At 43.6% G+C, this 15,516-nt stretch overlaps 1 protein-coding gene across 1 annotated transcript in view; it reads left to right on the forward strand.

The window, feature by feature from the left end:
• Nucleotides 1–15,516, forward strand: part of LOC139274592 (T-cell surface protein tactile-like) — a 172,333-nt gene that overhangs the window by 51,145 nt on the left and 105,672 nt on the right. Inside the window, exon 3 of the mRNA XM_070891272.1 lies at nucleotides 8,359–8,712. Within this exon, the coding sequence (XP_070747373.1) occupies nucleotides 8,359–8,712 (354 nt within the window). The remainder of the gene's footprint in view (nucleotides 1–8,358; nucleotides 8,713–15,516) is intronic.

A 15,516-nucleotide genomic window follows, 5' to 3' on the forward strand; every position in this document is an offset into this window, starting at 1 on the left:
GTACCATGACACCCAGGTCTCTTTGCACCTCCCCTTTTCCTAATCTGTCACCATTCAGATAATAGTCTGTCTCTCTCTTTTTACCACCAAAGTGGATAACCTCACATTTATCCACATTATACTTCATCTGCCATGCATTTGCCCACTCACCTAACCTATCCAAGTCGCTCTGCAGCCTCACAGCATCCTCCTCGCAGCTCACACTGCCACCCAACTTAGTGTCATCCGCAAATTTGGAGATACTACATTTAATCCCCTCATCTAAATCATTAATGTACAGTGTAAATAGCTGGGGCCCCAGCACAGAACCTTGCGGTACCCCACTAGTCACTGCCTGCCATTCTGAAAAGTACCCATTTACTCCTACTCTTTGCTTCCTGTCTGATAACCAGTTCTCAATCCATGTCAGTACACTGCCCCCAATCCCATGTGCTCTAACTTTGCACATCAATCTCTTGTGTGGGACCTTGTCGAACGCCTTCTGAAAGTCCAAATATACCACATCAACTGGTTCTCCCTTATCCACTCTACTGGAAACATCCTCAAAAAATTCCAGAAGATTTGTCAAGCATGATTTCCCTTTCACAAATCCATGCTGACTTGGACCTATCATGTCACCTCTTTCCAAATGCACTGCTATGACATCCTTAATAATTGATTCCATCATTTTACCCACTACCGATGTCAGGCTGACCGGTCTATAATTCCCTGTTTTCTCTCTCCCTCCTTTTTTAAAAAGTGGGGTTACATTGGCTACCCTCCACTCCATAGGAACTGATCCAGAGTCAATGGAATGTTGGAAAATGACTGTCAACGCATCCACTATTTCCAAGGCCACCTCCTTAAGTACTCTGGGATGCAGTCCATCAGGCCCTAGGGATTTATCGGCCTTCAATCCCATCAATTTCCCCAACACAATTTCCCGGCTAATAAGGATTTCCCTCAGTTCCTCCTCCTTACTAGACCCCCCGACCCCTTTTATAACCGGAAGGTTGTTCGTGTCCTCCTTCGTGAATACCGAACCAAAGTACTTGTTCAATTGGTCTGCCATTTCTTTGTTCCCCGTTATGACTTCCCCTGATTCTGATTGCAGGGGACCTACGTTTGTCTTTACTAACCTTTTTCTCTTTACATACCTATAGAAACTTTTGCAATCCGTCTTAATGTTCCCTGCAAGCTTCTTCTCATACTCCATTTTCCCTGCCCTAATCAAACCCTTTGTCCTCCTCTGCTGAGTTCTAAATTTCTCCCAGTCCCCAGGTTCGCTGCTATTTCTGGCCAATTTGTATGCCACTTCCTTGGCTTTAATACTATCCCTGATTTCCCTTGATAGCCACGGTTGAGCCACCTTCCCTTTTTTATTTCTATGCCAGACAGGAATGTACAATTGTTGTAGTTCATCCATGCGGTCTCTAAATGTCTGCCATTGCCCATCCACAGTCAACCCCTTAAGTATCATTCGCCAATCCATCCCAGCCAATTCACGCCTCATACCTTCAAAGTTAGCCTTCTTTAAGTTCTGGACCATGGTCTCTGAATTAACTGTTTCATTCTCCATCCCAATGCAGAATTCCACCATATTATGGTCACTTTCCCCAAGGGGCCTCGCACAACGAGATTGCTAATTAATCCTCTCTCATTACATAACACCCAGTCTAAGATGGCCCCACCCCTAGTTGGTTCCTCGACATATTGGTCTAAAAAACCATCCCTTATGCACTCCAGAAAATCCTCCTCCACCGTATTGCTTCCAGTTTGGTTAGCCTAATCTATGTGCATATTAAAGTCACCCATTATAACTGCTGCACCTTTATTGCACGCACCCCTAATTTCCTGTTTGATGCCCTCCCCAACATCACTACTACTGTTTGGAGGTCTGTACACAACTCCCACTAACGTTTTTTGCCCTTTGGTGTTCTGCAGCTCTACCCATATAGATTCCACATCATCCAAGCTAATGTCCTTCCTAACTATTGCCTTAATCTCCTCCTTAACCAGCAATGCTACCCCACCTCCTTTTCCTTTTATTCTATCCTTGCTGAATGTTGAATACCCCTGGATGTTGAGTTCCCAGCCCTGCTCATCCTGGAGCCACATCTCCGTAATCCCAATCACATCATATTTGTTAACATCTATTTGGACAGTTAATTCATCCACCTTATTGCGGATACTCCTTGCATTAAGACACAAAGCCTTTAGGCTTGTTTTTTTAACACCCTCTGTCCTTTTAGAATTTTGCTGTACAATGGCCCTTTTTGTTCTTTGCCTTGGGTTTCTCTGCCCTCCACTTTTCCTCATCTCCTTTCTGTCTTTTGTTTTTGCCTCCTTTTTGTTTCCCTCTATCTCCCTGCATTGGTTCCCATCCCCCTGCCATATTAGTTTAACTCCTCCCCAACAGCACTAGCAAACACTCCCCCGAGGACATTGGTTCCAATTCTGCCCAGGTGCAGACCGTCCGGATTGTACTGGTCCCACCTCCCCCAGAATCGGTTCCAATGCCCCAGGAATTTGAATCCCTCCCTGCTGCACCATTGCTCAAGCCACATATTCATCTGAGCTATCCTGCGATTCCTACTCTGACTAGCACGTGGCACTGGTAGCAATCCCGAGATTACTACTTTTGAGGTCCTACTTTTTAATTTAGCTCCTAGCTCCTTAAATTCATTTCGTAGGAACTCATCCCTTTTTTTACCTATGTCATTGGTACCAACGTGCACCACGACAACTGGCTGTTCTCCCTCCCTTTTTAGAATGTCCTGCACCCGCTCCGAGACATCCTTGACCCTTGCACCAGGGAGGCAACATACCATCCTGGAGTCTCGGTTGCGGCCGCAGAAACGCCTATCTATTCCCCTTACAATTGAATCCCCTATCACTATCGCTCACCCACTCTTTTTCCTGCCCTCCTGTGCAACAGAGCCAGCCACGGTGCCATGAACTTGGCTGCTGCTGCCCACTCCTGATGAGTCATCCCCCTCAACAGCACTCAAAGCAGTGTATCTGTTTTGCAGTGGGATGACCACAGGGGACCCCTGCACTACCTTCCTTGCACTACTCTTCCTGCTGGTCTTCCATTCCCTCGCTGGCTGTGGACCCTTCTCCTGCGGTAAGACCAACTCGCTACACGTGATACTCACGTCATTCTCAGCATCGTGGATGCTCCAGAGTGAATCCACCTTCAGCTCCAACTCCGCAACGCGGACCGTCAGTAGCCGGAGGTGGACACACTTCCCGCACATGTAGACTAGTTAAGTGAGTGGGCAATAAGATGGTAGATAGAGTACAATGTGAGGATATTCACTTTGGTAGGAAGAATAGAAAAACAGAATATTTTTTAAATGGTGAGAATCTGTTAAATGTTGGTGTTCAGAGAGATTTAGGTGCCTTCGTACAAGAAACACAGAAAGTTAGCAGGCAGGTACAGCAAGCAATTAGGAAGGCAAATGGCATGTTGGCCTTTATTACAAGGAGTTTAGCGTATAAGAGTAAGGAAGACTACCTACAATTGTACAGGACTTGGGTAAGACCACACCTGGAGTACCGTGCACAGTTTTGTTCTCTTTTTCTGAGAAAGCACATACATGCCTTAGAGGTAGTGCACTAGATTGATCCCTGGAATGTCAGTTGTCCAATGAGGAGAGATTGAGTAGATTGGGTCTATCCTCTCTGAAGTTTAGAAGAATGAAAGGTGATCTCATTGAAGCATATAAGATTCTGAGGGGGATTGACACGGTAAATTCTGAGAGGCTTTTTCCCCTGGCTGGAGAGTCTACAACTTGGGGGCATGGCCTCAGGATAAGGGGTTGGCCATTTAAGATTGAGATGAGGAGGAATTTCTTTTACTCAAAGGGGCTTTGGAATCTTTGGAATTCTCTACCCTGTGGAAGCTGAGTCATTGAGTATATTCAAGGCTGAGATCGCTAGATTTTTGGACTCATGAGGAGTCAAGGGATATGGGGATAGTGTGGGAAAGTGGAGTTGAGGTCAAAGATCAGCCATGATTTTAGTGAATGGTGGAGCAGGATTGAAGGGCCTTATGTTTTACTCCTGCCCCTAATTCTTATATTCTTAGGTGGTGAAATTGCCCCTTTCTTGCGCCGCGTGAGCGCCTCTGGCAGGGAGGGGCACTCCCGCTCGGCAAGGAAGTTTTCGCCCAGAGGAGAGGGGCTCTACCACGTCACGGGAAATGGCCCTGGAGGTTTGGGAGGCACTGTCCCGGCAGCACTGTGCCCCGTGGTTAGCACCCTGGGACGCAGCACATCCGCTGATGACGTCATCACCATATGTGGCGACCCCTGCAATGGGCAGATCTCAACGCCAGCTTTGTGGGCTGCCATCTTCGTTGGTTGGCCAACTCTTGGGTCGACCGACTATGGTGGCCCTAGCATGGACCAGGCCACCATCGTGCCGTCTGACACTCCGTCTAGGGTGCTTGGCTGCTGGCCCAGTCTCACACGTCCCTGGTGTCCCAGTGGCGGACACCAAAGGTCCTGCAGAATGCGCAGCGGCCCTCCACTTTAATGGAAGGGGAAGTGCATTGGTAGCGCATCAGCACTATGCAGAGCATCCGCGTAGCGCTGGACCCAATGCTGCGCTACCACCCCGGGAGCGTGCCTCAAAGAAAGAAGAGCGCCAGAGACAGCGCTGAGCTTCCATGAGAGGCATAAAGCTCAACTCTGTGTCAGGGGGCTGGATCTCCGGGCCGGGCGATAAAAGTTACGGGCCCAGAGGTTATTGCCCCAATCAGGGCACGGAGCACTTTCTCTGCTCTCAGGCTAACTGGCATATAGTTCTCTGTTTTCTCTCTCCCTCCTTTCCTGAATAATGGGGTTACATTTGCTCCCTTCCAATCCACAGGGTCTATTCTGGAATCTATGGAATTCTGGAAGATCAGAACCAAAGCATTCCTCTCTCTATAGCTACCATTTTTAAAACCCTAGGATGAAGGCCATTAGGTCAACTTTTAGTCATAGAAACATAGAAACATAGAAAATAGGTGCAGGAGTAAGCCATTCGGCCCTTCTAGCTTGCACCGCCATTCAATGAGTTCATGGCTGAACATGCAACTTCAGTACCCCATTCCTGCTTTCTCGCCATACCCCTTGATCCGCCTAGTAGTAAGGACTACATCTAACTCCTTTTTGAATATATTTAGTGAATTGGCCTCAACAACTTTCTGTGGTAGAGAATTCCACAGGTTCACCACTCTCTGGGTGAAGAAGTTTCTCCTCATCTCGGTCCTAAATGGCTTACCCCTTATCCTTAGACTGTGACCCCTGGTTCTGGACTTCCCCAACATTGGGAACATTCTTCCTGCATCTAACCTGTCTAAACCCATCAGAATTTTAAACGTTTCTATAAGGTCCCCTCTCATTCTTCTGAACTCCAGTGAATACAAGCCCAGTTGATCCAGTCTTTCTTGATAGGTCAGTCCCGCCATCCCGGGAATCAGTCTGGTGAACCTTCGCTGCACTCCCTCAATAGCAGAATGTCCTTCCTCAAGTTAGGAGACCAAAACTGTACACAATACTCCAGGTGTGGCTTCACCAAGGCCCTGTACAACTGTAGCAACACCTCCCTGCCCCTGTACTCAAATCCCCTCGCTATGAAGGCCAACATGCCATTTGCTTTCTTAACCGCCTGCTGTACCTGCATGTCAACCTTCAATGACTGATGTACCATGACACCCAGGTCTCGTTGCACCTCCCCTTTTCCTAATCTGTCACCATTCAGATAATACCTAATCTGTCACGATTAATTTCTCCAGTATTATTTTTTTACTAATATTAAGTGCTTAAAGTTCCTCATTCTTGCTGCACCCTTGGTTCCCTACTATTTCCGGAATGTTTTTCGTGTCTTACTACTCTTTCTGGCAACATTATAAGCCACTTCCTTTAATCTAATATTATCTTGTTAGCCAAGGTTGAACCACTTTTCCTGTGGGGTTTTTATTCCTTAAGGGAATGTCTATTCCTTGCGAATTATGAATTAATTATTTAAATATTTGCCATTTGCTTATCCACCAACATATCTATTAATCTGGTTTCCCAAACTACCTTAGCCAACTTCCCTCTCATACCTACGTAGTTCACTTTGTTCAGATTTAAGACCCTAATTTCGGACTTAAATAAATCACTCGCAAACTCAATATAATATTCCATCATATTATTATCACCTTTCCCCAGAATCTCCTTTACTAGAAAGTTATTAATTAAACCTTTCTCAATGCACAATACTAGAACTAAAATAATCATTTCCCCAGTTGGTTCCTTGACATGCTGATTTACAAAACTATCTTGGATACATTCCATGACTTCATCCTCCACACTATTACTGCAAATTTGGTTTGCCCAGTATGCATGAAGATTAAAGTCCCCCATGATTACTTTGTTACCCTTGTTACATGCACCTCTAATTTCCTGATCTGTGCGCTGCCCGACACTTCAACCACTGTTAGGGGGCCTATGAACTCCTCTCACCAGTGTTTTCTGCCCCTTGTTGTTTCTTAGCTCCACCCATAGTAATTCTACATCTTGATTTTCTGAGCTCAGTTGTTTTTTCTTCACTGTCTTTATCCTATTTTATATTTTCATGGCTACCTCCCCATCCTTTTCCATTATGCCTGTCTCTTAAAATTCAAGTATCATGGAATATTTAGTTCCCAACCTTGGTCACTCTGCAACCATGTCTCTGAAATGCGATAAGATCAAACCCATTTATTTCTATCTGTTATTTATTCATCTATTTTGTTGCAAATGTTTCACGCATTCAGATATATTAATTTTTTCTCTTTTCCCCTGATGTCACCTTAGTTACTAATGCCCTATTATCTTTGTTAAGCTTTCTGTCCCTTCCTGACCGATTCTGCTTATCTTTACCCAAATCACTTCTCTGCTCTACAACTTTGACATTGCTCTTACTGCTTTTGAATTTTCCCCTTCCTGAATCCTTCCACCACCCCCTTCATTAGTTTAAAGCCCTCTCTAGATATTCAAATCACTAGGACACTGGTCCCAGCATGGTTTAAATGGAGCCCACCCCAGTGGAACAGCTCCCTCGTTCCTCAGTACTGGTCCCATATTTTTAAACCCCTGCCTCCCACATCACTCTTTGAGCCACCCTTATAATCTGTTTGTCCATATGCCAATTTGCGCGTAGCTCAGGTAACACTCGAGAGATTATTACCTGTGAGGTTCTGCATTTTAATTTTGACCCTAGTTCCTCAAACTCTCCCAGCAGGACCTCATTCCGAACCTCCCACTCCCACTCCAAGTTCTTCTCCAGCTGCAAGGGATGTCCACAACCTTCGGAACTCCTGGTCACAGCTGCAGAGAACAATATCTAGCCCCCTGAATATACTTTTAACCTATCACTAGGGCATTATTTTTCACTCCTCCCACTTGAATGACCTCCTGTACCACAGTGCCGTCTTCAGTTTGCTCATCAACCCTGTAGACTTTGCCCTCATCCACACAGGCAGCAAGAACCTAATACCTGTTGGATAAGGGCAAAGGCCGAGGCTCCTAAGGTTTACTTATCTACCTGACTCGCAGTCACATCCTTCTGTCCATGGCCACTAACCAAATCTGTACCATTACCTGAACTTAGATGCCTCCTGGATCAAACTGTCCCGGTAACTCTCACCCTTCCTGATGCCTCGCAATTTCTGCACCTTGGACTCCAACTCAACAACTCTGAACTGAAGTTCCTCGAGATGCAGATGTTTACTGCAGATGCAGTTGTCCGGGATCACAATGCACAATTCCACAAAGTCCTACATGCTGCAGTCATGGCACAGCTCCTGCACTGCCATCCCTATAAAACCTTGTTTTATTTATTTAATTTATTTAATTACATTTTTTTTTATTAATTCATGGAACATGGGTGTTGCCAGCAACGCCAGCATTTATTATGCATCCCTAATTGCCCTGGAGAAGGTGATTTCCACCAGGCGGAGGGAGCTAAAATTCCCTCTTGTGTCAATGCATCAGCATACAATTGTTGGATTATTTTTTCTCCATTTAAGTCCTCAATTCAGGAAAACATTTTTTTTCAGATTAATGGCAGGTAACAGGTAATTTATCTGCAAATGGTTTGATGTAATGGTATCTTTGTTTCAGCATTGTCAGTCAGATCAGGGCAGGAGGATACATTGGACCATAGGAAACATTAGTAGCTTTCAGAGTTACAGACTCTTTTTTCATTGTGATTGCAAGTGACTATTAGATTTTTTCTCTGTGACTAAAAGTTTGTGATGTTTCAACCCAATCATAAAGAAACCTATACTGTTTAGTTCTTGATTATTGCAGTTTCGATGATTCTGTACCTATGTTATTTTATATCTTCTGTTTTTTTCAGTTTTGCAAGGACTCAGCATTGAGCATGATCGAGAGGTTACTGCATCACCTGGTGAGAATATCACTTTAAAATGCATCCTGGCAAGAGAAGAAAGTACTTCAGTTGTGCAGATTCAATGGAGTAAAGAAACCGATGATCACTCAGGCGTCGTCATACTTGCTAATCATATCTTAGGCATCCGTCGCTTTATGGAATCTGTTGCGTTTGAATCACAGTCACCAACTCTCAGTGGAATAGGAAGCATTCATATCATGAATGTACAAGTGTCTGCCTCTGGAACATACATGTGTTCGTTAGTCACCTTTCCAAATGGAAGCCTAAAAGTGTCAATGATCCTTACTGTTGATGAAAAAGGTAAGGCACTCGATTTAAATATTTGATATTCAAGCAAAGGATTGTTCAATACAAATAATGTGCAATCTAAATTATTTTTCTGAGTTTCAAGAATAAAGGGCGAGGCTTGATAAATTGTGAGATGATTTTCCTCACCCTTCAGCCTATCATGTCTGTGCTGGCTCTTTGAAACAGCTATCCAATTAGTCCCACTCCCCTTTTCTTTCCCCATTTCCCTGTAAATATTTCCCCTTCAAGTTTCTATTCAATTCCCTTTTGAAAGTTATTATTGATTCTACTTCCATCACCCTTTCAGGCAATGCATTCCAGATCATAACAACTCGCTGTGTTATTTTTTTTCCCTCATGTTACCTCTGGTTCTCCTTTTAACCTTCTCTGCTCTAAAGAGAACAAACCCAGTTTCTCTTGTCTCTCTATCTGACTGAAGTATCATTGTAGTAAATCTCCTCTGCACTGTCTCCAAGGCCTTACCATCCTTCCTAAAGTTTGGTGCCCAGAATTAGCTGCAATACTCAAGCAGGATCCTAACCAGTGTTTTATACAGCTTTAGAATAATTATAAAGGGGAAAAATGGCCATAACAAAGGGGATGGATTCCAATTAAGCCAGGTCTACACCTCCTTTATATTGCCCTGGTTGTGGGGTGGGTTGGGGAATGGAGCAGGGCCTGTGCCTGCATCAGGTAAAGACCCACCAATAGCATGCTAATGAGGCAAACTAGGCATTTCCGACCCTCCTGCCTCAACTTCCTGATCCTGCAGCCTTGGCCCTCCTCAGATCAGAGGGCATAGATTGGGCAGTAGAGTAAGAAATAACTGGTGTTTATAGAACACCTTTCATGTACTCAAGGTGTCACAAAGTGCTTCAGAGCCAATGAAGGGTAGTTGTTATGAAGGCTAATGCAGCAGCTAATTTACACATTGCAAAATCCCATAAACATCAATGAGATGAATGACTAGTTAACTTGTATCATTGGTGCTGGTTGAAGGGTAATTGTTATCCAGGACAATGGGAGAACTCCTTTTCTCTTTATTGAATAGTTCCATAGGATCTTTTGCATCTATCAGAGAGAGTGGACACTCCTCATGACCAACCATTCCCCAGTCACCCTCTCTTCTAACCCCCCTTTCAGTGTCACTCTCTTCACCCCCCAACCAGAGCCCCAATCCCCTGCCTCCTAGTCCCTGTTCACCCTAGTCCTGCACTTCTTCCTGCTCTGTTTCTTTCTCTCCTCCCAAGACTCCTGGCAACCAACCGTTCTCGTTCCAGTCACCCCAAAGTGGGGTGGTGATGTCATCGAGCCAAAGGCAAATTTAAAGCTCATTGTGTTCAATCTCATCTTGTGATAAGATGGCATTCTACAATTTAAGCATATCATTCCAGATGCCACACTGACTTAACAATCTGCACCTACATTCTTACGTGTTCTGAAGAACGCTCTTCATCTCATGAGTTTTATTTGATGTCAGAAATTGAATAACAGCCAGACAGAGAAATCATATCTTGAACAACGTTTGCAAAGAGAAGACAAATTATGATTCAAGCACTGGAACAGAAAAGTAAATTAGGGTAAGAATTTCATGGTGCAGAAATTTTAGTGAAAAGGAAAAACGAACAGTAGATAAGTGCTGATCTCTTTCAAACATGGATACTCTTGTCTAAGCAATCAAATTTTATTAGCATTGTAATTAATTTGGCCGGTGCAGAGACACGAATTATGTGTATTGAGTCGAAGCAGGTTTCTGCTGATTTATTAGATGGTTCCATTGTTGTTTATGGGAGAAACAGTAATAAATGAACACTCACATTTTCTATTTTAGGAGAGTCGCTATGTCATTAAATCAAGTGTCATTGTATTCAAATACATAGTGAGTGACCGTGAAAGTAGAATTTTCATTATAACTGAGTCCCATGTGTTTCTTCTTGTCCCAGAAAATGTTTGCTAAGGTAGCTTGAAACCTTAGGGACAATTTTAACTCAATCTGCTGAATAGGAATGGACTGGTAACAGCCCTAAAATTTTGTCCAGAACTTTTACTTGGGTGGCCCAACCCCTGCATGAATCAGGCCCAGCCGTACAAAAATTATGCAAATTAAGGTCTTACAAAAGTACACAGGAGCCCGATTGCCAACTCCAGGTTCAAGGATGCCACTCACAAACCAAGTGAAAGTATACATAGGGCCAAAAATCAGTCTGTATGGGTGCGTACGCTGTGCGCACAAACCCATAGAGACCCCGTAAGTGTTCTCAGCGGGCGATGCCCATGCGACAAAATCCAGCACATGCGAACTATCAAAATTTCTTTTGACAGTTTCAACGTATCCCCAGGAGAAGGGCCTTTGCAGGCAGAGATTTGGGCTATTTGCCCAACTCTTGCCCCATCTGGTAAAAGCGTAAGAGTTTTAAAAGATGATAACATTTTATTTTTCTTATAATTTTTATATTAAAAATGCTGTCCATTAAAGCAAGTTTATTTTTACCACTATTAAAAAGATCAAAATGTTTTTATCTAAAACATTTAATTAAATTCAATTTCAATTAATTTTAAATATGTAAAGTGTTTTTCTTATTTAAATTTTGTGATTTTGGGGCACCCCATTCATAGAAATGGTGATCTCCGTACAAATGGAACTCACCATTACTGTGAATGGGAATACGCCAATTTCATTGGTTGGTCCGGCCCACATGATCCCAGACTGCACATATGCTCCTGGAATATGTGGGCCTCTGCACTGGGCTGTGCATGGAGGCCTCTTGGATCACCAGGCACATTCGTAAATATTTTTGTGGTCAGAGGCATCTGCCCGCGTGAAGCCTCTGACCACAATTTCAGGGCCATCATTTTTTGGGGTGAGGTGCAATGCTCCTCCTGTATCCATCAAAAAAATCTGGGCCTTTGCCAGCCACCGGAGGCTCACATCTCCCCCCATCCCCAGGATCACCTCCCCACATCCCCAGGCTTCCTCTATTGGGTGGCTCAGCATGAGAGCTGGCCGATTTCCTGCCCTCTCAGAACCGGAAAGCTCGTTTGTTGCCACTCACCAGTAGAATGGGAATTGAGGCCTTGGCCTCTAAATGGTTCAAGCCTCCTGCTGCCAAGAACAGGTGGGCAGCAAGCATGCTCTGCCTGGTCACTATACAACCCTACCCAAACCACATGTCAGTAAAAATAATGGTGACATATTCATCTCATGTCCAATAGTGTCTGAAAGAGAATCTGTTAAAAAGGACAACATCTGGACTTCTGCAGATTGAACTGTCAATTAAAGAAAGCCACTGGGGAGATCATAACATCCGAGAGACCACTTAAGGAATTAGTTTATCCAGAAAAGTGGAAAAAAGCATCCAGGATGCACATGTGCACTTTCCATGGTAAAGGGGTTTGCACACGCACACACCTAATGCCCACCGGCAACATACAGAGCTGGTAGATGATGATGTTAATCAGTGTGTTGCACTGATTTGGTGCCAGCACTGCCATTTTCAACTGCCATGCTCCAGCCTATGGGCTATCTTAACCTCACACAGCTGAATACGATGTTAAATGGCATGAACAATCCCCATCCTTGCTAGTACGCATTCTTGGAGCTTTCCAACACTTGTTTAACGTTTCAATAGATTTAAGCTGGTGCCGAACATAACATAAGAAATAGGAGCAGGAGTAGGCCATACGGCCCCTCGAGCCTGCCATTCAATAAGATCATGGCTGATCTGATCATGGACTCAGCTCCACTTCCCCGCCCGCACCCCATAACCCCTTATCCCCTTATCGTTTAAGAAACTGTCTATTTCTGTCTTAAATTTATTCAATGTCCCAGCTTCCACAGCTCTGAGGCAGCGAATTCTACAGATTAAATTTCAGAAGAAATTTCTCCTCGTCACTGTTTTAAATGGGCAGCCTCTTATTCTAAGATCATGCCCTCTAGTTCTAGTCTCCCCCATCAGTGGAAACATCCTCTCTGCATCCACCTTGTCAAGCCCCCTCATAATCTTATAGGTTTCAATAAGATCACCTCTCATTCTTCTGAATTCCAATGAGTAGAGGCCCAACCTACTCAACCTTTCTTCATAAGTCAACCCACTCATCCCCAGAATCAACCTAGTGAACCTTCTCTGAACTGCCTCTAAAGCAAGTATATCCTTTCATAAATATAGAAACCAAAACTGCATGCAGTATTCCAGGTGTGGCCTCACCAATAACTTATATAGCTGTAGCAAGATTTCACTGCTTTTATACTCCATCCCCTTTGCAATAAAGGCCAAGATACCATTGGCCTTCCTGATCACTTGCTGTATCTGTATACTATCCTTTTGTTTCATGCACAAGTACCCCCAGGTCCCGCTGTAATGCAGCATTTTCCAATCTTTCTGCATTTAAATAATAATTTGCACTTTGATTTTTTTCTGTCACAGTGCATGACCTCACACTTTCCAACATTATATTCCATCTGCCAAATTTTTGCCCACTCACTTAGCCTGTCTATATCCTTTTGCAGATTTTTTGTGTCTTCCTCACACATTGCTTTTCTTCCCATCTTTGTATCGTCAGCAAACTTGGCTACGTTACACTTAGTCCTTTCTTCCAAGTCGTTAATATAGATTGTAAATAGTACTTTCATGGCTGAAAGGGCAGGAATGGCAGCTCAACATTCCTGATTACAGCATTTTCAGATGAGATAGAGAGGGAGATGATAAAGGAACTATTGGTTAAAAATATTTACAGCTGTGAGGAGGCACGATACATTAGAAGGATCATCAAATGAGGCCATATGGGTTGAACTGAAGAACAAAAAAGGGGCAATCACACAGCTGGGAGTGTACTATAGACCCCCCAAAAGTCAGAGGGAGATAGAAGAAAAAATATGAGCAAAAACAATAGGGTAGTAATAGTAAGGACCTCAACTACCCAAACATTAACTGGGATAGAGTGTGCAGAATTCTTAAAATGCATTCAGGAGAACTTTGTTAGTCAGTACATAGCAAACTCCACAAGAGAGGGGGCAGTTCTGGACTTGTTTTAGGGAATGAAGCTGGGTAGGTGGAAGGCATATCAGGGAGAAGAGCATTTTGGTTGTCGTGATCATAATTCAGTTAGATTTAGCGTAGTTATGGAAAAGGACAAGCATAGATCAGGTGTAAAAATTTTGATTGGGGAAAGGCTAATTTTACTAAGCTGAGATGTGATTTCACAAAAGTGGACAGGAAACAGCTACATGAAAGTAATTCAATGTCAGAGCGGTGGGAGACATTCAAGGAAGAGATAGTGAGGGTTCCAAGCAAATACGTTCCACAAAGAAAAAGGGTAGGGGTTCCAAATCTAGATTCCCTGGATGTCAAGGGACATACACGGTAGGATGGCAAAAAAAAGGGAAGGTTACGTCAGATACCAAGAGCTAAGTACCGCAGAAAGCCTATGGAGTATACAAAGTGCAGGGATGAAATTAAGACAGGAAATTAGGAAAGCAAAGAGAGGGCATAGAAAAATAGTAGTAAGTAAAATCAAGGAAAACCCAAAGATGTTTTTATAAATACATAAAGAGCAAGAGGATATTTAAAGACAGAGTAGGGCCTATTAGAGACCAAAAAAGGAAGCTTGTGTGTGGAGGTGTAAGATGTGGGTATGGTACTTAATTAATAGTTTGCGGCTGTCTTCACAAAAGAGAGGGACGATGCAAGCATTGTAGTTAAGGAGGAGGTGTGTAAAATATTAGATGAGATAAACATAGTATTCAGTTGTTTCGCAGCTTTGTAAGTAGATAAATCAGTAGGCCCAGATGAAATGTATCCCAGGCTAATGAGAAGCAAGGGAGGAATAGCGGAGGCTCTGACCATCATTTTCCAGTCCTCTCTGGATACAGTTGTGGTACCGGAGGACTGGAGGACTACTAACATTGTACTGTTTAAAAAAGGGAGAAAAGGATAGACCGAGTAATTACAGGCCAGTCACCCTAACCTCAGTGGTGGGCAAATTGTTTTTAAAAATCCTGAGGGATAATATTATTCATCATTTAGAAAGGCACAGATTAGCATGGATGTGTTAAGGGAAGGTTGGGTCTTAGTACAACAAAAGCAAAATACTGTGGATGCTGGAATCTGAAATAAAAACAGAATGCTGGAAATCTCAGCAGGTCAGGCAGCATCTGTGGAGAGAAAAACAAAGTTAACGTTTCGGGTAGACTACCCTTCATCAGAACTGCTGAATGTTTGAAAAGAGCACATTAAGCACTGAAAGCGGGAGGGGAAGAAAGAACAAAAGGAAAGGTCTGTGATAGGATGGAGGGGGTTTTCCTCCTCCCCTACATAATCCCCCATCTGACACAGTCAGACACCACTCGAGTGTGTCAAAGTTCAGGGTGGTGAGAAAACCCTAGGTCTCCCAAATTGCCCAACTTTCCCCAGTTTAACTCTAAACTGATCCCGTCGATATATATCGTAATTCCTTTTAACGCGGTACTAAACACAGAAATCCAACAGGTTACAATACACGACAGCAACATACATATATGTACTTAAGGTTACAGCAGTAATTGTACATTGAGTCTCATTTTGGTCTCAAACGTAAAACAAAGAAACCTGCCCTGCAAACTCCCCAGGAGCCATGTATGAAAACGCAGTCATCCCTGGAAATAACAAAACCGCCTAAGTGTCGCGGTCAAGCTTTGTTTACACACCTTGAGTGTTTAGCAATGGTTCTCCTGGCTGTGTAGTAGCCTGAGGAACTGCGTTCTTTTTCTTTTTCTCCTGAGCTTACAGCTTGTAACTAGCAGATAAGCTACAATCAGGAGTTGGCCGATTACTAAGGCAT

Source organism: Pristiophorus japonicus, chromosome 10, assembly GCF_044704955.1.
Source record: "Pristiophorus japonicus isolate sPriJap1 chromosome 10, sPriJap1.hap1, whole genome shotgun sequence".
NCBI lineage: Eukaryota > Metazoa > Chordata > Chondrichthyes > Pristiophoridae > Pristiophorus > Pristiophorus japonicus.